This window comes from Rutilus rutilus (genome assembly GCF_951802725.1).
Source record: "Rutilus rutilus genome assembly, chromosome: 2".
NCBI lineage: Eukaryota > Metazoa > Chordata > Actinopteri > Cypriniformes > Leuciscidae > Rutilus > Rutilus rutilus.
The window spans coordinates 6,470,081-6,491,568 of NC_140210.1; the positions used below are offsets into that span (position 1 = coordinate 6,470,081).

Below are 21,488 nucleotides of genomic sequence, written 5' to 3' on the forward strand. Positions count from 1 at the left end.
TATAGTTAGATGAAAGAGATACTTCACAAAAAAAGGAAAATTCTGTAATTATTTATTCACCACATGTCATTGTAGACTGTCTTTCTTTTGCAGGACACAAACTAAGATTTTGCAAAGAGTGTTTTTGTCCATATACAAGGAACGTCAGTGCAACGGGGTCCAAACTAGTCTGACACAAACTAACATTGGACCCCATTGACTTTCATTGTATGGACAAAAAAGAGAGACATTTTCCACATAAGAAAGAAAGAAGGAAGCAGAACATGATTTTTGCCCATTTTCCCGATTTTGTCTTAGGATTGTGCCTGTTTATGTTTCGACATCAAAACCCTATGATTTCAAAAACATGTCAGGCATTTTCTTGCATTTTTGGATTATTATAATGACCTGAATTTTAATGTTTCAAAGTTTTTTTTTTGTACAGTATCAAAGTTTCATTGTAGAAAAGCCCATTGAAACACACACACACACACATATATATATATATATATATATACATATTTAATTGTCTCTATTAAAAATGTTAGTTAAGCTATAACCATAAAATGTAAAACAAAGTTACAAACAAGTAAATGTTTTGTCTATGTAGATTTTAAACAACAACTTGGAAAACAGACAAAACAGAAAAGGCAAGAAGTGTTATCTGAGAAAAGAGAATATTAATATAATAGGTGTAGGCCACTATCTTTTACATTGTGCTGACGTAATTTCCGAATCTTGCGAAAAAGTCCCATCCTTAAGGACTTGATTAGTTTGATCAAGTGTGTTTATTGTTGGGGCCATTTAAATGAAACCATTTTCATCTAAAAACAAAAAAGTTTTTTATGTGTTTTGCCCGTTAATTTACAAGACAATGGCGTTTGGTGGGCCTGAAAACAAAAACTTTTGAAAACGGGATTCAAAGTGCAAGTTTTTGAAAACAATACCGTTATCGTCTCTGTGTAAACAACAAAAACGCGAATTTGTGAAAATGGTGAGGTTATGTGCATGTGTATTACGTGTTCAGTCTATACTCACCTAAAGGATTATTAGGAACACCATACTAATACTGTGTTTGACCCCCTTTCGCCTTCAGAACTGCCTTAATTCTACGTGGCATTGATTCAACAAGGTGCTGAAAGCATTCTTTAGAAATGTTGGCCCATATTGATAGGATAGCATATTGCAGTTGATGGAGATTTGTGGGATGCACATCCAGGGCATGAAGCTCCCGTTCCACCACATCCCAAAGATGCTCTATTGGGTTGAGATCTGGTGACTGTGGGGGCCATTTTAGTACAGTGAACTCATTGTCATGTTCAAGAAACCAATTTGAAATGATTCGAGCTTTGTGACATGGTGCATTATCCTGCTGGAAGTAGCCATCAGAGGATGGGTATGGTGGTCATAAAGGGATGGACATGGTCAGAAACAATGCTCAGGTAGGCCGTGGCATTTAATCGATGCCCAATTGGCACTAAGGGGCCTAAAGTGTGCCAAGAAAACATCCCCCACACCATTACACCACCACCACCAGCCTGCACAGTGGTAACAAGGCATGATGGATCCATGTTCTCATTCTGTTTACGCCAAATTCTGACTCTACCATCTGAATGTCTCAACAGAAATCGAGACTCATCAGACCAGGCAACATTTTTCCAGTCTTCAACTGTCCAATTTTGGTGAGGTCATGCAAATTGTAGCCTCTTTTTCCTATTTGTAGTGGAGATGAGTGGTACCCGGTGGGGTCTTCTGCTGTTGTGGCCCATCCGCCTCAAGGTTGTGCGTGTTGTGGCTTCACAAATGCTTTGCTGCATACCTCGGTTGTAACGAGTGGTTATTTCAGTCAAAGTTGCTCTTCTATCAGCTTGAATCAGTCGGCCCATTCTCCTCTGACCTCTAGCATCAACAAGGCATTTTTCGCCCACAGGACTGCCGCATACTGGATGTTTTTCCCTTTTCACACCATTCTTTGTAAACCCTAGAAATGGTTGTGCGTGAAAATCCCAGTAACTGAGCAGATTGTGAAATACTCAGACCGGCCCGTCTGGCACCAACAACCATGCCACGCTCAAAATTGCTTAAATCACCTTTCTTTCCCATTCTGACATTCAGTTTGGAGTTCAGGAGATTGTCTTGACCAGGACCACACCCCTAAATGCATTGAAGCAACTGCCATGTGATTGGTTGATTAGATAATTGCATTAATGAGAAATTGAACAGGTGTTCCTAATAATCCTTTAGGTGAGTGTATATTCAGTCTGTTTCTTTACAAAGTGACATCGCCAACTACTGGCCTGGCAGCATACTGTAATACAGCGTTTTTAATCGTTTTCACAGATCCGTGTGAACTGGGATCATTTTGATAAAGTTTTCATCTGTAGGCGAAAAACTCAAAAGAAAAACTTAATTTTCAAAGTTTTGCCCCACTGAACTACTATCTACACTCTATGGATTTGATATATTTGATATATATATTTGATATATATATATTTTTGAAAAACATATTGTGTTTAATAATGTATTTAATGAATGTCTAGATATATTTGAACTCATTCTTTGAAGCATTGTTATAAAAACTCAAGGCTGCAATTGTATCTACAACTCCCAAATATGAGAGCTGGGGAAGTGTCTTCTTTCTGCGTTTCACACGCTGATTCATGTTATTGCACTTGACAGAGTTCATTTCCAAGAGGAAACCATCAAACTGCCTGCTCATCACTGGGGATATTACGGTCAATTTTGATATGAACAGCCTAACTGAAATGGGAACACATTACATTCGGAAGCCTGGAATGCAGATGCATGATTATATCTATTACAAACATCAATTTCCATCACATTACTCAACCGAATGTTCCCTGTCTTGTGCACAACACTGCCATACCTCCCTACACTTCTTTGTAGATTTGTTGCTTCATATACTTCACACCAGAAGCAAAATGCCGTCGGTAGATCCCAAGTTTGATGGATTGGGAACATAATTCCACTCCCAACATGGTTTCCATGCTTCAGTGACCTCCTACAATAGCCGTCCACCTGAGATATGACTTTTACATTCAGCAACTGTGACTCTTATACGAATATGGATTACTGCATGAATCTGATTTATAGTCACCTGATTAAATATTGGCTGACCACATCGTGTAATGTCCACTTCATGTCATATGTTTGCTATTTACACCTTTCTTTTTGCCATTTAAGCAAATTATTATTGATTCAGAATGTGAGAACTGAGGTTCATCTCATTAAAAAAGGCATCAAACACCGTTCAGTTCTTCAGCTTTTTTCTTTTAATGCATCTCAGAAGTGGATCTCAATTCTTGTTTTTCGATAGCTAACCTATCAATGTCTGACTTATAGTTATCTTTGCATATTAGATTAGGATAGGTGTATTTTAGGATAAAAAAATAATAAAAAAAGTAGACATTTTTAAAGTGAAATCTTAATAATTATGCTGTATGATTTTCTCACCAGGAAGAGAAAACTGTGTTCAAGATCATCGCAGATGTCCTTATAGCCAAATGGGGTTGGTGTCACCTGCTGATATTAGTTTAATCAATGGCATAAATTAAGGTTTGTGATAGAGAATGATGATTCAGGGCAGACTGGAGTTTTTAGCATGAGGAGAGGGCGGCTCACTTTGACCCCGTCAGCTAATGATGGATGAGGGACTGCTGCGATTTCATTGGCCGAGCTCTGAGCCGTTAAGCGATCGCCATCATTCTGGAAAAAATAGCCTGTTCTCTTGTACTTCCTGGATTGAGGGGGATATTTTGTTGAGATGACACAATTACTCCAAAAGAGTTTGAATACAATCTCATAAACTGGTTAAATTCCTTGGACACATTTAGACACTTAGCGTATAGCTACATTAATAGTAGTTGTCATTCTGTCAATAAAATATAAAACATTGATTACATGACATGTCAAAGAATTAATTTATTGCAATTATTCACATATATCAATATTTACTGAGAAAATTAAGATAATGTAATCCAGTGGTTCTCAATTCCAGTCCTCGTAACCCACTGCTCTGCACATTTTGTATGTCTCTCTTATCTGACACACTCAGTTCAGTTCATGGAGTCTCTCCTAATGAGCTGATGATCTGGTTCAGGTGTGTTAAATAAGGGAGACATATGCTGAGTCCCAATTCGCCTACTTATACTACGACCTAAAAGTATGTACTTTTTTTGTGATGAAAAAGTACATACTTTTGAGTGTGTAGCAAAAAAGTATGCACGTTCTGGGACATACTTCGATGACGTCATGCAACGTGAACTTGAACGTGGTTGCCTAGTTACGCACACCGCAACTGTTAACAAAACATTTAACATTTCATTCATTCTTATATATCCAATATAATTTTATTTACTATTCCCATCTTTTTTTCCACAATACATTTACAATGTGTTTACCAAATTGAGGAGTGAAGCAGGGCGTCGTCGTAGATCAACCAAACGCAGGTCGTTTGTGAGGCGGCTGGTTCTGACGTTCATGTGCAAATGTGTGTAACAAAAGCTAGCGCTACTTATTTTCTGAGTTAAATTATTTAAAGTTTATAGTGTAACTATTGTTTAACGTGTTTTATACTTCATCTTATACTTATGTATAATACTTAAAAATACCCCGATGAAAATGAACCATGCTTTTACTATAGTAAAAGTGTAGTAACCATGTTTTTTTGGTTGGACTGATAAAGTTAACATAATTATGTACAGCCACAGTATTACTACAAATAAGTCAGACAGAAACATCAAAAGAAATACATAAAAAAAGACACTTGCATGACACTGTTACTAGAGCCTTTTTATTTATTGTTTTGTAGCCTGCAATGACGCTCGGTATCTTCATCGGACTCAACAAGATAAACACGGTACTTTTTTGGCACAACATAAACCCATTAATATTACGAGACAATAAAATATAACTTTAATTAGGGTTAAACATTTGAATTCTTACACTTAAAAACTGAGGGCGCATCTCCGTTGCTGCATCCGACTGCCAGGTTTACATCACCATCATCACCGCAAAGCTCCTCCCTCCCGCACGCAATGGGTTGTGGGCAATATTAGCCGTTAGAGTGTGCATTGATCTGCACTTCGAATTCTAACCGGAAATAGTAGACCATCCGGGTATCTTTGGAATACTCATTTCAACATGCTACGATTTGGGACGTACTAATTCTAGTTTCGCATACTATTTAGGACGGATAGTATGCGAATTGGGACTCAGCAATACAAAATGTGCAGAGCAGTGGGTCACGAGGACTGGAGTTGAGAACCACTGATGTACATGTAATCCATCTTGCAACTGTCAACCTGTGTGTTATAGCCATATTTACACTGTTTTTTTAGCAAATCTGTTGAATGAACAATTCAACGACTCACTTGTGAAGACAGTCACATGTTTCAATTCAGAATGAATCAGTGTTTTTGAGCGAATTGGTTGAATGAATGATTTATGAATGAATTGACATGCAGAAAGAGTCATTTCAGAGAGTGGTTCAACAGTGATAGTAATTTGTAATCGTAGACCAATATATCAGCTAGCAATATTTAGCCATTTTGAGATTGTTGTATCGGTCCAAAACTATGTCCAATAGACCGGAGGAAGTGGTCGTTCTTTCATCTTTTCTACGTTTTCAAATGTTTAATTACATTTTGAGAAAATATAGTGCAAATTAAAGTCACCATAAAATCTAATTTGACAATTTTACATACGTATAGCCTACATGGTTATTGTATATAGGTCTATAAGTTGTTCATAATTGCAATGAAAACATGATAAAAAGCTGCATGAAAACATGAAAGTTCCCTAAACTTTTGGCAGACCTGAAAAGTGCAGATGCCTCATTGAAGCAAATGTGATGAACAGATTTGTTCCGTACATCAACGCCCCAGGAGCTTGTGGTTTACAGAGTCAAAAATGATGTGTGAAATAGCGGGATGGGTGTTAATGTGGTGATCTGTCACTCCATTGATCCTGCCTGGATCCCATATCCTGAAGTTCTGATGTGGGCTTTTCAGGTCTCTAAAGCTAAAGGCTCAGTTTCTGTCGTCAAATGCCTTTGAAGTATGGACAGGAATCCCTTAGCGTCAGAAACGATCGTGGATTATTGGGTCAGTGTGGGCAGGGAGCAAAAGGACACATTCTCATTTTTCATTCTTCAGTTTTGAGCACATCACTCACCCTTATATTGAACGTTTCATTTGAAACACTTTTTGCCTCTAAGCCATAGTAAAGTAAATACTCAAAGAGCTGAAAGTTAAAGGCCAAGATTGTTGAGGCCTTATTGAGTGAATTTTGTAACATGCTTTATAAAGTAACAATACTCGCCAATTGCCATATGTGTAAATAATTGGCTTTGGTGAGTAAATAAAACGTTTTACACAAGTTTTCAGGGGCCTCGTTTATAAAATGTTGTGTAGAAACCGTCCTACATTAACCATCTTTTCTCAGATGTGCGTATGTGTAATTCAGAGAACAAACGTATGCACAAAAAATTCTCTTCGCAAAAGATCTTGATATGCAGCTGAATGGTTTCAGATCTCTTCCTTGTAAATGTCACCAATTAATTTCATCAACATATAAAAGAGCACCAGTCAACATCCAAATGCTTTATTGAGAATGACGAACGGCAAGAATTGCTTCGATTCCGAACTACCTGCAGTACTAAAAGTGTGTACGGCTGCTTAGACCCTGACATGGCTCTAAGCACGTGAAAGACCGTTTTTTTAAATATAAACGTTGACATGGATTTTAGCGTACGCAAAAAAATTCTAATTCAACAAATTTGAAAGTTCAAATCTGTGCATATGCACATTTTATAAATGAGGCCCCAGGGATAATTTAACTTTAGGGATAATTAAGATACAAGTGAATGATAAAATGACTCTCTCTAATAGTGATGCACAACAGTGCTATTTTATTATAGCTTTTTATTAATATTTTGAATTAACTCTCACTTCTATGGTCAGTTTTCATTTTAATTTTAGTGTTTTTGTTATGTGCTTTTGTCATTTATATATATATATATATATATATATATATATATATATATATATATATATATATATATATATATATATATATATATATATATATTATTACTTCAAGTTATTTTATTTTCACACATCTTCTAACTCTGGAAGCCTGTTCACATCACAGAATAAAAATTAAACAGTAATTAAAAGTATTTATATCTCACAAGTGACTATTTCTAATCAATGTGACTTTACATCTCTTTACAATTTCAAAAAAAAGGGGCTTTCAAATTTTATAGCTTTTTATCAGAAGTTTTTTAAGACAAAAGAGGTTGGGTGTCAGTGCTTTATCTGCACTTGTAATCTTACTACATGCATTTGTGTTCTGTGTGTTAAGCCCCGGTGAAAAGTGGGACAAATTAAGGTACTTTACAGCCTCAATCTGAGAGAGAGAGAAAGGAGTAGAAGGAAAGGGTGGAAAAAAGATTGACGTCTTACATTTCCCTCTCTAGTGAGCTTTCTCAGAAACAAATTGACTCCAGCACAGAGGAGACCTCTATTTGTGAGAAACATGGTACTGGGACGACACATTGTTCTCCTCGCCAGATGCTTTTCTCACCTGTAGAAGTGGCATATTCAATAAGGAAATCTATTCTCCATTTGTCCAGCAGAGGTCTAAATCTTGGCTTTGTATACACCATGGCACCGCCGTGTCCTCCGGGACTACCTAACTGTGACAGTGAATGAATTTAGCTGGGAAGGGTGTAATTTGTCCACAGCAATAATATGGAGTGGTCCGCTCCACAGGCGGCGGGCCGTAATATAGCTTGCTGTAATGTAGAGAAACAGTCGCCCTCCGGGGTTCAATAACTGCTTATTACTCCTGCCTCCACTTCAGAAGCATCACCATCACCATCAGCCCAGTGGTTTCCCACATTATAACTCCAGCACAAATGCCTCTGCTCCGCTTATTCTCTAAGCCTGTTGAGCAAATACTCTGTTTGTGGTCATGGTTCTACAGGTCCGTGATCTAATAGATGATGTTAGGGAATTGTCCTCGCCAGCTCTCATTTGTCTTCATATAGAGGCGAGAGTGAAGCCAAGCTGGTCAGTTTTCAGCAACGGGTTTTGACATCTTGATGAAACTAGCTTCAGAACTATTTTTCCCCTGTGGATTTATTTATATGTTCTTCAATCTTCTCAATGAACTAGTGCAAAACAGTTTTAGTCATCTGAATGATCATTCTCTCTGTCTCTCTTTTTCTCTTCTAAAGTGTGTCCTGGCACTGATAACAAGCTCAGCACGCTGTCTGATTTGGACCAGCAGTATAAGACCCTTCGGAAATTTTACGAGAACTGTGAGGTGGTCATGGGTAATTTGGAGATCACCAGTATTGAACGCAACCGCAACCTGTCTTTCCTCAAGGTGAGTACCAGCAGCAAATACTGATGATGGATGAATGGATAAATAGATGAAAAAAAAAAAGAAATCTTACTTACCCCAAACTCACCTTAAAATCCTAGTTTGGTAGATTTGCACCTTGTGCACCTTTTGTTAAAATGACACAAATTAACAAAATATAGAGCATTATTATGTGTGACTAACAATATAAATATATTAAAAGCAGAAGACTATTTTCTCTCAATATGAACACTCTAGTGACATGACATTAGAGAGCGAGCCATCCTGTATTTCAAAGGCAGTTGGAGCTTTTAGCAGTCTTTTGTATGGGTGCTGCAATTACTGGCTGGTAACACTGATGGTTAAATAGCTCTTTTACATTTGCATTAATGGATGTTACTCTTCACTCTGGTTTCAAACTTGGTATGACTGCAGAAATGGAGCAAAAAAGGCTGTACGTGGCTGCCTTGTTTTCACACTAAAACCATGTATTACGTATTCACAGAGAAATCAACTGGCCACCGAGTCTCTGAATAAATGGATGTTTTCATGAAAGTCGTCTCATACCGGTTCTAATGTATAGGATGAAAAAGTGGGAATAGCTAAAATTGTGTTGCACACATAAAAACAAAGTGTGTCATATGGTGCATGGTCCTAAGCATAATGTTAATAATTATCTCCTATCTGTCTATATGTCTTCTTTTAGAAGGTGGCTGACTATTTTACACTTGAATAATGACATTGAGAAATTGTAATAGCCTTTACAATGTAAAAATACACAGTGATGGTGAGCTAAAATAAAGGTTATTGATTTTATGGTATGTAAAGTGTGTTTTTACCCCTTAAAGACCTTTATTGTGAAATCATTGTAGGCTTATTGCTTTTATACAGTATATAGGTGGAAACAGTGATATTATAAAAGGTTTATTCCTAATAAACCATTATTTTGCTACATACTGTAATAGTTTAATAGTCTATTAAGTTGCATAATCGGTGCATATATATAGAATGTGTCTTTGTCATCTCTTGTTTGATTGGTTCGAACCGCACATAAGGTGGCCCAGGTCACGGTCCGCAGATAATATGAATGCGTCTTACCTCACAGAAGTAAACTGATATGTTTCATCCAGTTATTATGCGTCTCAAATCCTCTGCATTTTGTTGAGACTCCCCTCTTATTTCGTCCCACCCTACATCGCGCATGATTACCATTGAACGAACAAAGACATGTTTCAAAGGGCTCTTGTTTACCTGTAGCCCTGATGTTTTCCCATCAATCTACCAGCATCCAGGATCAGGGTGCGTATCGGCAGGTGGTGTCACTTTGGCCTGTCAAATAGACCCATGGTCCGCTGTCAGGTTTTATCCTGGTCAAGGCCTGAGCGTTCCAGCAGCAGCAGCTAATGATGTTACAGGCTTTGACTGACTCTTCATTAAGGTCTGATCAATCAGGCTGCTGGCTACCTCATGCCTGCTTAGTGGAATACCAGAGTGGCTCAGTGTCTGAGCTGCCAGGTCGTGTTAGCGTCAGGAACTGACACAGACAATTGCCTCTTTACATTTGTTGCTCTGCCACCGTGGTCCGTATACATGCAGTACATGTGGAGAGACCAACGCATTCTCATCCTAGGGCGTCATATACTGACGCTTTTGACATTTCGTCTACATCCAACGCACATGGCACCCTTTATCGTCAATATGAGACGCAGATAGCTTTGTTCGGTTATGGGTAGGTTTAGGTCTGGGGTAGGGTTAGGGTTAGACCGCTAGGAGGCGCCTTCTGGCCCATATCTATCTGCGTCTCATATTGACGCTAAAGGGTGCCATGTGCGTTGGATGTAGACGAAATGTCAAAAGCGTCAGTATATGACGCCTTGGGATGAGAACGGGCTGGAGAGACAGATCTATGCAGTGGTAGGACCTCTTTCAGGTCATTTTGTTCCTCCTTCCTTGTTAAAATCCTTCTCACATTTCAATCTCCGAGTTGAAAAACACACTGCTGGTCTCTCTACCAATTTTACGGTGACCCGCGGTGTATTAAAGACTCTCTATTTTATTTTATTTTATAGAAGCATCAGTATTTGAGTAAGTATTTCCCTGATGAGGATATCCTTGAATATTACTATAATAACCTCTCCACACTTGTCATATGCACACACACAGATACATACATAAATAAATGTATGCATTCAAATCATTTATTTATTTATCTGTTTGTTTGTGAGTGTGTGTGTGTGTGTGTGTGTGTGTACATGCATGCATATTTACAATAAAGTTTTGGATGCATGCTGCAGGACACTGTCACCCACTGTTTGATATGTAATGTCATCTGTCTGTTATATCCAATAAATCAGTTTTAAGTAACATGCAATGCATCATGCATTTTATATATTTTTTATGCACTTTATTTTGTTTATGTATTTCAGGCGCTGCACATTTGTTGCATAATACTGATTGAATGGACATTCAGGTCTATGGTTTTGAATGCAATGCATTTTGGGTTATAAGGCATTGCAGCAACCAGAGAAAGTTACTCAAAGTGACAGCACAACCAGCAAGTGACTGACTCAACACAGAGAGAAAGTGACACAGACTGGAGTAGTGGGCAGCTTGGACCATGTAAACAGACACTGTACACAAATGAACCCATCTGTGTTGCAGAGCTCTCTCTATTTTGAACTAGTTTCCCTTTCAGCAGAAGTACAAGAGCCAAGAAAACTTGTTGAGAACTCTCCATTTTTGAAAAAAAAAAAAAAAAAAATGTCTGGCTTTGACCCAGAAAAATAATATTCAGGGCTTTAGCCACAAAAGTCCAGAAATGATGATGCCCTTACCAGTGGATTTATACCTTACTGTTTTATGCTGACACAACTAGACATTTAATGTGTCCAAAAGTCCAGACAGAATGCTTTTATATCTGGTAAAACTTGTAGATTAGGGAGAGTCTTTTGTGAATACAAAAAGCAGCTTGCTAAGTGGTTTTAGGCTTATTTAGAAAGCTTTGTAAGAGTTGGTTTTACTTTTAATGTAATTGCAAGAGGATGGGTCAAATGATTTATATTTTGTTGTTCTGGATGCCAAAATGACTCAAATAGTGTAGCAATGTTCAGGGAAGAAGGAGGAGGAAACCGGCAAATGTTCAACAGAATACTTACATTATAAAATAAACAAACAGCTCCAACAGCTCTTGGCCATGCTTGCCACAAATAGCTATGTAAAATATGTAATAATTGTAATTATTATTATGAACTGTAATAATTGAATATGCAAATGTCACATTATGAACGTAAACTAGGATTTTTAATCCTGTAAAAACCTGATACAAGAAAAAATAGTCAGATATACTTTATAATAACAATAAAACAAAATAAAAAAGGTTTTTTTAGGTTGTTTAATTTTGATCAATCAGGCCCATATAGTAATGGCCCTATGGTATAGTAAGAAAATTGACCTCACACACAAAAAGCTTTTTGATGCAGATGTAATTTAAAATGCAAAAAAAGTAGAACTTTTTTTTTTTTGTAAATATATGATAGTTTTATAACAGTATAACAGAGTACATAAACTGCATATCAGTTGTCAATCTATATCTCACAATCATATTGTCACAGGCTGTCAGGGAGAGACTAAACACACTACGAAGATAAACAGGCTTTAATATTCCCACAGGTAAATCCACGATAATCCACACACAACATACACATTGATGAGACCCAACAAAGACACACCAACTGAACTGAACTTAATTATGTGAGATGATGACACACACACACACCTGAACACAATGTCAAAATCAAATCAGTGTGGGAGTATGGGAGATAATGACACACACACACCTGAACACAATGACAAAATCAAATCAGTGACAATAACGACAAACAAGAAATGGTGAACGAAAACAGTCTTTGATGGTGTGACACGTCTTAGTAAGATGATATTAAAATGCTTAGTTTTATGATCAAATAATGTAGTTTTTACAACACATACTGTTTAATGTAATATATAAACGTTCCTTAAAAGCCTGATTTAATAATCACATTTTAACGTGATTTAAAAATATACTGTATATATATATGTATGGATAATCAAGTAAGCATAAGTTATCATGAGCTTCAGTCTAGTAAATGTTCATCGTGACATACTGCATAAAAGAAGGGGAACGCTTTTAGATACTAAAAGGCCTTTTACTTGCTAAAAACAAAAAAGTATGAGCAATAAATTAGAAGTTTTAATTCATGTTCAATATTGTGTGTTTTTTTTCAGCAAAGTTGTGATCATGTTGATATTAGACAGTAGGGGCCAGGGAACTGGTATATTAAAATATGACACAGTGGGCTTTATAGGGTTAAACAGCATACAGTAAAAAAAAAAAAATTATATATATATATATATATATATATAAATATATAATCTTTTTTAAATTTTAATTTTAATTTTTTTTTTTTTATCAGGAGCTACTATCTTTCTACAGTTTTGTTTCCTCTTAGGCCAATGAGTTTAATAAGTCTGACTCTGCGATTACTTTAGTAAAACGCTCTGCTTCTCTACCCATTTCCCTCTTATGCTCCATAAAATCCACTTGCTTTCCTTTTTAATTAGGATGTAATCAGAATCTGGGCCTGTCATTAATCAAAGCCGCCTAAATGAGAGGGGATTGTCCAGCTCACTAGCCTCATTACAGATCTGTGTGTGTGAGTAAGTGCTTTACTAATAGTTCAAGGTTGAAGCCTTTTGCAAACTCAGACACCAGTAATTCAGTCCCTTTGGTTTTCCCGAAATCAGTTTTTCATCGAGTCTTTCTGAATGTTACATCGTTACGCCAGTAGGTGGCATGAAGGGAATGTCTGTATGAGTGAGTAATTCAATCGTTTGCTCAACCGATTCGTTCAAAACACTGATTCATTCAGAAACGTGCAACATTTGATTCTACGACTTTTTTTTTTCACAGTAAGTAACTGTACTGTAAGTAACTTGGTATTAAAATGTAAGTTGAGCATTAATTGTTTACTGAACTGTTAAAGCTTGCGATGCAAAAGCATTGTCTTCATATGACCACATTAAACGTGCCTGAGTGAATCATTTACTCAGTTGATTTGTTTAGACTTTGTATCATTTAGGAATGAAACAGTAAAACTAGCTGAATGAGTGAGTCAAACCATCAACTCCAATTTGTTCAAAAACAATGACTAATTCAGGAATGCCATGTTTATGGAAGCTTGTTTTTGCGACTATATCACGCGATTCCAACTTTATAACACACAATTGCAAATTTTTATCTCACAATTGTGAGTTTTATCTCAGAATTGCGTGATACAAAGTCACAATTGTGAGTTATAACGTCAGAATTGCGTGATATTTAAGTCACAATTGCATGTTATAAAGCTTCAATTCTGAGGAAAAAAGTCAGTCTTTTTTTCCTTATTGGACGTTTATAAGCTCACAATTTTGAGAAAATATGTCCGAATTGCAAGATATAAACTTGCAAATGCGTGTTATAACGTCAGAATTGCGTGATATAAAGTCACAATTGCATGTTATAAAGTTTATATCTCACAATTCTGAGGAAAAAAGTCAGTCTTTTTTTTCCTTATTGGACGTTTATAAGCTCACAATTTTGAGAAAATATGTCAGAATTGCAAGATATAAACTCACAATTGCGTGTTATAAAGTCAGAATTATATCTCGCAATTGTGTGTTATAAAGTCAAATCTGCGAGTTTATATCTCGCAATTCTGAGATAAAAAGTCATAATTATCTTTTCAAATGTTTTACTCTGTTGCGGAAACAAGCTTCCATACCTGTTAATGCCATGTAAAATGTAATAATTTTTCACAATATTGCTGTTTTTTACTGTGTCTTTGCTCAAATAAATGCAGCCTTGGTGGACATATAAGAGACTTCTTTAAAAAAAAAGTATTCGCTGCGTAGCGAATTTTTACATAATTTAAAAGCATTAGTTCTGAATATGCCCAGTATTTGGAAATGTCTATCAAAGTACCGAAGCTATATCCACTGTATTCTGAGTGAGTGCGAGACATCTCCTCCCTATAGCTGTTATTTCACCCACTTAATGTGTGCTGCTGAATGGGCATGCCCTTTCCCAAGAGGTAAATGAACCAGGCTGTAATTTTACTAGAGATGATGCTACTTGACTTCTGCACCTCTCATTTACAGATGTAGAATTTCACTACCTCCTCGCTAACGCTAAACCCTCTAAAATCACTTCAGCCTGACTCTCTTCAGCCTGACATAATGTGCCCAGTGAGAAAGACGAAGGGTTCAAGAGGGCTTGTGGGAGAAAATGGTAATTGTGTCTGTGGGCTAATAGCACTGCCTCATTATCCCACTGCACTGTCACCGCAACATTGTTGGAGGAGAGATTTTCAACGCGGCCGCGAGCTCACTAACATTAGTGTAATTACAGCTTTTTTTATTGGAAATTAACACATTGTTAGATTAAGCATCTCTTCACCTTCGCATAAAAAGTGCTATCACAAATTTATAGTCTGTAAGCATATTAGAGTCTACTAATTATACACTTTAGCATTCATTATGCTTGGAATGCCATGAAATAAAGGCCGTTTTCATGGCTATGGTCATATTTTCAACTTACTTTCTTGTCATAACTTTTTACTGAGGGAATGGCATCTTGTCTCGGTCACCAGCTGGAGTGCCCTTGAGAGCCACCAGGGGGCACTCCATCACAGACTTTTGCCATTCCATCAAAGACTTCATTTCCCATCATCCTTTGCCCGGACTCATCTTCCATTATTGTTTTCAGCTGTGTCTCATAGCTCACCCTATATAAAGCCCGGTTTATTGGTACTGCTACTCTGAGCCTTGTATCCTGGTTTTCTCATGTCTTGTTTTTGATTCTCTCAAGTTTACCTCTGCTCTTATCTCAGTCATTGTTTGGATTGGTTGTTTGTGCATGACCTTTGACTGTTTTTAACTTTGTTTGTGGATTGCCCTCATAATACAGACTGCATGTGGATCTTCAGCCCTTGTGTCTCTGAGCATTTCATAACACATCTAATATCAGTTTACGACCAAAGGAAAAAAGTCAGAATTGTGATTTCTCACAAAAGCAAATTGATGTCTCACAATTCTGACTTTTCTCAAACAAGCCTACTTAACTCATTCAAAGGTTATTAAAGTATATATATATATATATATATATATATATATTTTTTTTTTTTTTTTTTCTCCAAAAAGGAGTGTTTTAAAGATTTGTGGCGTTTTGAGAATCTACAAGATCTGCAGATGATTCGTTTAGCAGGTGTTTCACATCAGTTTGCTTAATTGACAATTTAATGGCTTTTTAAAACTAGTGTTTTGATTTTGGATTCTTAAAGGTACAGTAGCTAGCTAAAACAGCCTGTTTGGATGGACAACAGTCATGTAATATTGAATTACTGTTTTTGGTCCAAGATCCTGAACATGAGGAGAAGAAAATGTAAGACATGCCCCCTTCAAAGTTTAATTCAAAGCAATGATTCAGAATGAGTATGTGTTATTTTAGTTTTATTTGTATACTATTACAGTGTTTAATTTTTTTTAATTGGCTTTCATTTTCATATTTTCAGTTAACATTTTTCAGTTTAAATGTGCTTTTATTATTTTTCACTTATATTTATAATTAATATTCATATTTACCATTCATTTAGCAATTTATTTATTTTTATGTTTTGGCAATTTAGTACTTCAATTTAAACGACTTTTTTTTTATATTATGCAAAATTCTCTTTTATATGGTGTTTGAACATAAGTGTGTGTTGGCAGTGTGTGCACGATAAAAATCCACCCAGTGCCTTTTTTTTTAAAATCCCCATAAATCATAAGCACTGTCTCAGAACAACCTGCTCTCAGATTGGGGGCAATGTGACGTACTTTTGCACAGGCCCCTCCCACGACTGTTGATGGACACTGCAGTTTTAGCATAGACTTGCCCTGAGTGAGCTGGACACAGTCCGCCATTTTTTCGACGCTGGAGCAGCTGTTGGTGTTTTGTTATAAGATGTAAGAATTAAACATAGCAGTCTTCATTTACTCTCATTGTTACTCAAGGATGGATCTGTACCAACTGTTCGTGATCCAGCGTACAGTCTACGCAGCGATAGGCCTAACGTTATCACGGCAGTAATGGAAGGGAGAGCGCGCACTTTATTACAGTTTATCGCAGACGTTTTACGGATATAAAGTTTAGCAGTTTAAGCACCCCCTGAAAAGCTGTGTATATATTTGTTTACTGTTAGTTGTAACAAGTGTTTTTGTGTAGTTCGCTGTGTATGTTGATGATAATGAAAGGGAGAGAGAAAGTTTATGGATTAGACTTTAATGCGCACTTCTAATGTGTTTATTCTGCTCTGTGATTTTCTGGAGTAACTGACGCTTCATCTTTTGTGTACACTAATAGTGGATAAAACTAAGATGTGATTGAACTAATACCTGTTCTTTCTCCATACAGCAAATATTCTCTGGCTCTGTGGGCATTATTGTCTGACTCCTGGTCGAAATTAACACAGCTACTGAGAGTTTCAGTTTTAATATGATCATTCTCTGAGATGAGATCGTCCCGACAGAGCGCGAGCTCGTGAGGCTCCGCCCTCTGTGCCGGCAGCAGCAGCTCATTTGCATTTAAAGGGATACACACTAAAACGGCGCGTTTTTCTCAGCCCCAAAAAGTGACAATTTAAACATTCTGTATGAAATGATCTGTTGGGTATTTTGAGCTAAAACTTCACACACACACACACACTCTGGGGACATCAGAGACTTATTTTACATCTTGTGAAAAGGGGCATGATAGGTGCCCTTTAAGTTTTCATCTAATATTTATTTTATTTTATTTCAGTTAACAGAAACACGTTTTATTTTATGACAACACTGCAATATACCCATTTCTAACAGTGAAAGTACTAGCTTTTAGAAAGTGTGTCCGTCCAGTTTATTCACGGCTGTCTAGTTCTCATTACATCCACCAGTGTCATGACACGGCCTCTGAGGTTAAATGAATTCCTCACAGCAATTATAGTCACCTGAAAATTATTAGAGCTGTATGAAAAGGCCTGACAATAATATATATATATATATAAAAAAAACATAACTGAATGCACAGCATTCGTATGAATGATGATTGAACTATGTATCTTAATCTGTCAAATTAGACAATATTGACCCTGGCATTCACAAAGCTGAAGTGTAATTAATTCTAAATCAATTACACAAAATCCTTTTTGCAGAAAGCTTCTTGCCTGCGGATTGATTTTTAGCACAGAGCCGATGTAGTAATTTCTTGGTAAAATTTTTTGTTCTACTATGAATTCAGTGCATTTAGATTCATCATGCAGTGATGGTTTATCATTCACAATATGCCAACTCTCTTCTCCGATGGTTTGCTGTTGTTTCAAAAAGATACTCGTAAAGGTCATGATTGCTATTCAAATGAAGGTAATGATCGTCTGAGATGCCGAGCACTATAGGAAGTCCCATTATTTGAGTTATGGAAGACCAAACTTTGCTTACAACATGCATTCTTATTAAAATGAGTCTTCAATGCTGCCTAATTTAGCCATCCAAATTGTGTTCCTTCATGGATTTTTAATATTTGCCAATGAGAGCTAGTTTCAGGCAAATATGTGCAATGTCATGTAGCTTGCCACATGGAGTGGAACAAACAGATTGCATTTAACAATAGCGATGACATTTATATTGTGTTGTTCTTTGGTTTGAATACAGAACAGACGGTGCCTGCTCGCCTTCGCCACATTCTGTCATCTAAAAATGGATGATTGTGACCCTAAAACTCTTCCCACTCCTCACTGCAGGGTTCTGTCAACTACCATCCTCAATCACCATCTCATATCTCTCGCAAAAAAAAAAGAAAAAAAGATCTCCTGCCACTTTCTCGCTTGTAACTGGAGTTGTTTTGTTTGTTCTGAATATTCTCATGTTACTTCTGTTTCTGCCTCGCTCAAAAGATGCTCTCAATAAAGATGTCAGCAGACTTTTATCATGCTTTTACCAAGGACAGTCAAGACATCAAACAGCCAGTGAAATGTAGATTATAAAGTCATTAGAACTCCAAATATTTGCTGTTTGCTGAAGATCTTTTATTGCAAATTTCAGTCAAATAATTTGCTCTTTTGTAGCTTACATTTAAATATCAACCATATCTTTGATGTTTCTCATCAAATTCCTTAGAAAAAAACTAATTATAGACAAATGAGATGATTGTGGACAAGGTATAGAGGTATCAGTGAATGTGGATAGCAGTTTAGATCACTTGGATGGGAGAATATGATGGGAAATGTTTAAGTTAATGTTGAGATATCTTTGTATTGCAGTATCTGATATCTTGGCAAATATAGGCACTGTTTGAGACATTGTTGAGATATCTTCTGAAAGACCACTGGGTTATTTATTTTTCTCTGAGGAGCTGGAGGCTTAATTGAAATTCTCCATTTAATCTCATTGCTGTCTAGAAAAAAAAAAAATGATTAAAGAGATTGGGATTTTTCGTTGCAATTGGAAATAATTAAAAAGTTTATTATATGACTTTTTATAGGATTTTTTATAGTTTCTATATACAAATGCATTAACAAATTGAACATCACATTAATAAATTGAGTTTATAGACTCAATTTAAGTCTCTGTAATAAGTGTTCTGTATTTCACATTCAATAAAACATGTATATTATATGTATATGGGTAATATGTGGATTAGTATTTGAACAAACACAGTTGTATGCCATTACTGTATGGATATAATATCAAAGTTTTTTGAAAAAAGACACATCAAAAAGGAATATATGATTGTTTTAGATAAACCAGTTGCAGTTAATAATAATGTATTTTTAAGTCACACGATCATCATTTTCAATGTCAGTCATCACTAGCTATGTTTCTATCCACTTATTTTGAATGTGTATTTTGGAAAACCGCATAAAAAATGCTAGACAGAAACGCCATGATGGGTATAAAAAAGAAAAAAAGCGAATAAAAAACGGATGCACTCAACTGAGACGGATAAAGACATGCGCATAAACTACGATGAAAACACGTTTACAGAATAAACCCCTCGATGTGCAACAAAAAAACTGATTGGATAACTGGACTAACTAGCAGAACGATCGCATCACACGGCACCTCAACATTTGGGTTGATCATTCTGAAATGCCGGAGTCAAATTATTTGTTTTAATTCTCTCCCAGGACTGTCTCAATGATTGCATTTCCAAACATCAGGCATCTAAAAGCAAGATAACATGACAGTGTCATTTATGATGTAGGAAAAAAGAGCCACAGTGGCTTTCCTAATTGCAGCAACTTCCATATTTATTACAGATATTTTGCTCCAATTTTTCCAGGAAGTGTCGATTTTGTTCTCTTGAACACATGGGATGGAGGCGATGCTTTCTTCGCAGATGTTTTATGCAATATTAAAATTTTGCGCATAAGCTACATTCGAAACTTTGGATGGAAGCATAGTTACTGTCACTTCCGAGCACTCGTTCACATCCTTAAATGTAATTATTTGACCACACTTATAAATAAATAAATAAATAAATCTATTCCTATTTGAATCTTGTAGATTTGTAATGGATCACAGGCTGTCCAATGTCATACTTTGAAAATCAGTATTCATATAGTCATAGTGTGTGTGTGTGTGTGTGTGTGTGTGTGTGTGTGTGTGTGTGTGTGTGTGTGTGTGTGTGCATGTACTTTATAGATCACTGCATTAACATTTACTGCACTATGTGTTCCTGTGACTTTTCTCCTGGGAACTGCATTGACAATAAAGTCATTGTGTGAAGGAAACAGTTATAATAGCGAATACTTTTCCCCATCTCAGAGCATGTCCAGATCTCTTAAACATACGGCTGATATAATGATTGCCATGCTGTGTTACGAACATGACCCTCAATCCAGGCAGGACATGTACGCTGTACAATATTATTTTAATGTAAAGCAACACCAAAACCTCATATCAAAATAGTTTTTTTTTTTTTTTTGCAATAACTTTTCTTTATATTTTGCCTCTGTTCAGCCGCCATAATGAAATTTTACCACTGTTGATAGTTCAAACGGTAGTGTCTCTGTGGTACTTGTCAATTGTGTTGTTGTTGTTATCCTTGAAGACTGTTATCCTTGTGTGTGTGTGTGTGTATTTGTGAGTGTCTGAATATATTAGCTGTCCTAGACCCACCAAAATTAACTTTCTGTATGAAAAAAATACTCACAGCTGCTGTGTTTATGCATAACATTTAGCAAAAGAGCTGTGTGTTAACATGTTACTGTGATCTGACATTATTCAGAGTTATCCCAAGCTCCGTTTTAAAAGAGAAAAGCCTTCACAGGCACATTAACCAGCTTAAACCTCATTTAGCAATAAATTGTGTATTGTTTACTGCTTGCTAAATTGGCTTGAATCAATTATGAATTGCGGCGCAGAACTGTAATTGCAATTGAATTAGCCTGTGTTCTTAGGAAAGTCTATTAAAAGGACAAAAGCGAGATTTTCTTTTTATTATTTCTTGGCAGCTAAGGCACTGATCCAGTGAATTTTTAATACCAAAAGGGCAAGAAAACAAATTAATGTCAAAGTAAACAGTGTTATTTGGGAAGTTTGCTAAAAGCAAAGTAATCCTTTAAATAAATAAAGTAAATTAGAACCAAATTAGAAATTCTGCCCGTGTCCTGTAGCCCAGTGTTTTGGAGGATTGTTGGTTTGTTGCTAGGTAACAGAAACTGCTGACGACAATTACAGTAGTGCAGGTATGAAATCACTTTGTGGGCCAAACCGCGGAAACGAGTTAGCATTTTAGCACCTCCGGTTCCATCGTACCAAATTCAAAGCCATTTTTTAAAATGGGATTTTGGTTAAAAGGTCTGTGGTGACCACAAGCTCAAGACACTTTCATGTTTGCTCCGGCCAAGTAGCAGCGCTTCGCCTTCTGAGAATATAGTTCCCAGTATGTGTACGGTTAGAAGATGGCTGTGTCTCGTGTGACCTTGTTATTTGTACACGCTGTGACTATACAAATCACAACATGTAAATAGGAAAATGTTGGCATTATTTTGTCACTTATTGGGAGCAGTATGCTAGCTGGAGCCATT

At 36.5% G+C, this 21,488-nt stretch overlaps 1 protein-coding gene across 1 annotated transcript in view; it reads left to right on the forward strand.

Moving 5' to 3' along the window:
• Positions 1–21,488, forward strand: part of erbb4a (erb-b2 receptor tyrosine kinase 4a) — a 173,303-nt gene that overhangs the window by 89,035 nt on the left and 62,780 nt on the right. The window contains exon 2 of the mRNA XM_084401932.1: positions 8,243–8,394. Coding sequence (XP_084258058.1) covers positions 8,243–8,394 — 152 coding nt within the window. The remainder of the gene's footprint in view (positions 1–8,242; positions 8,395–21,488) is intronic.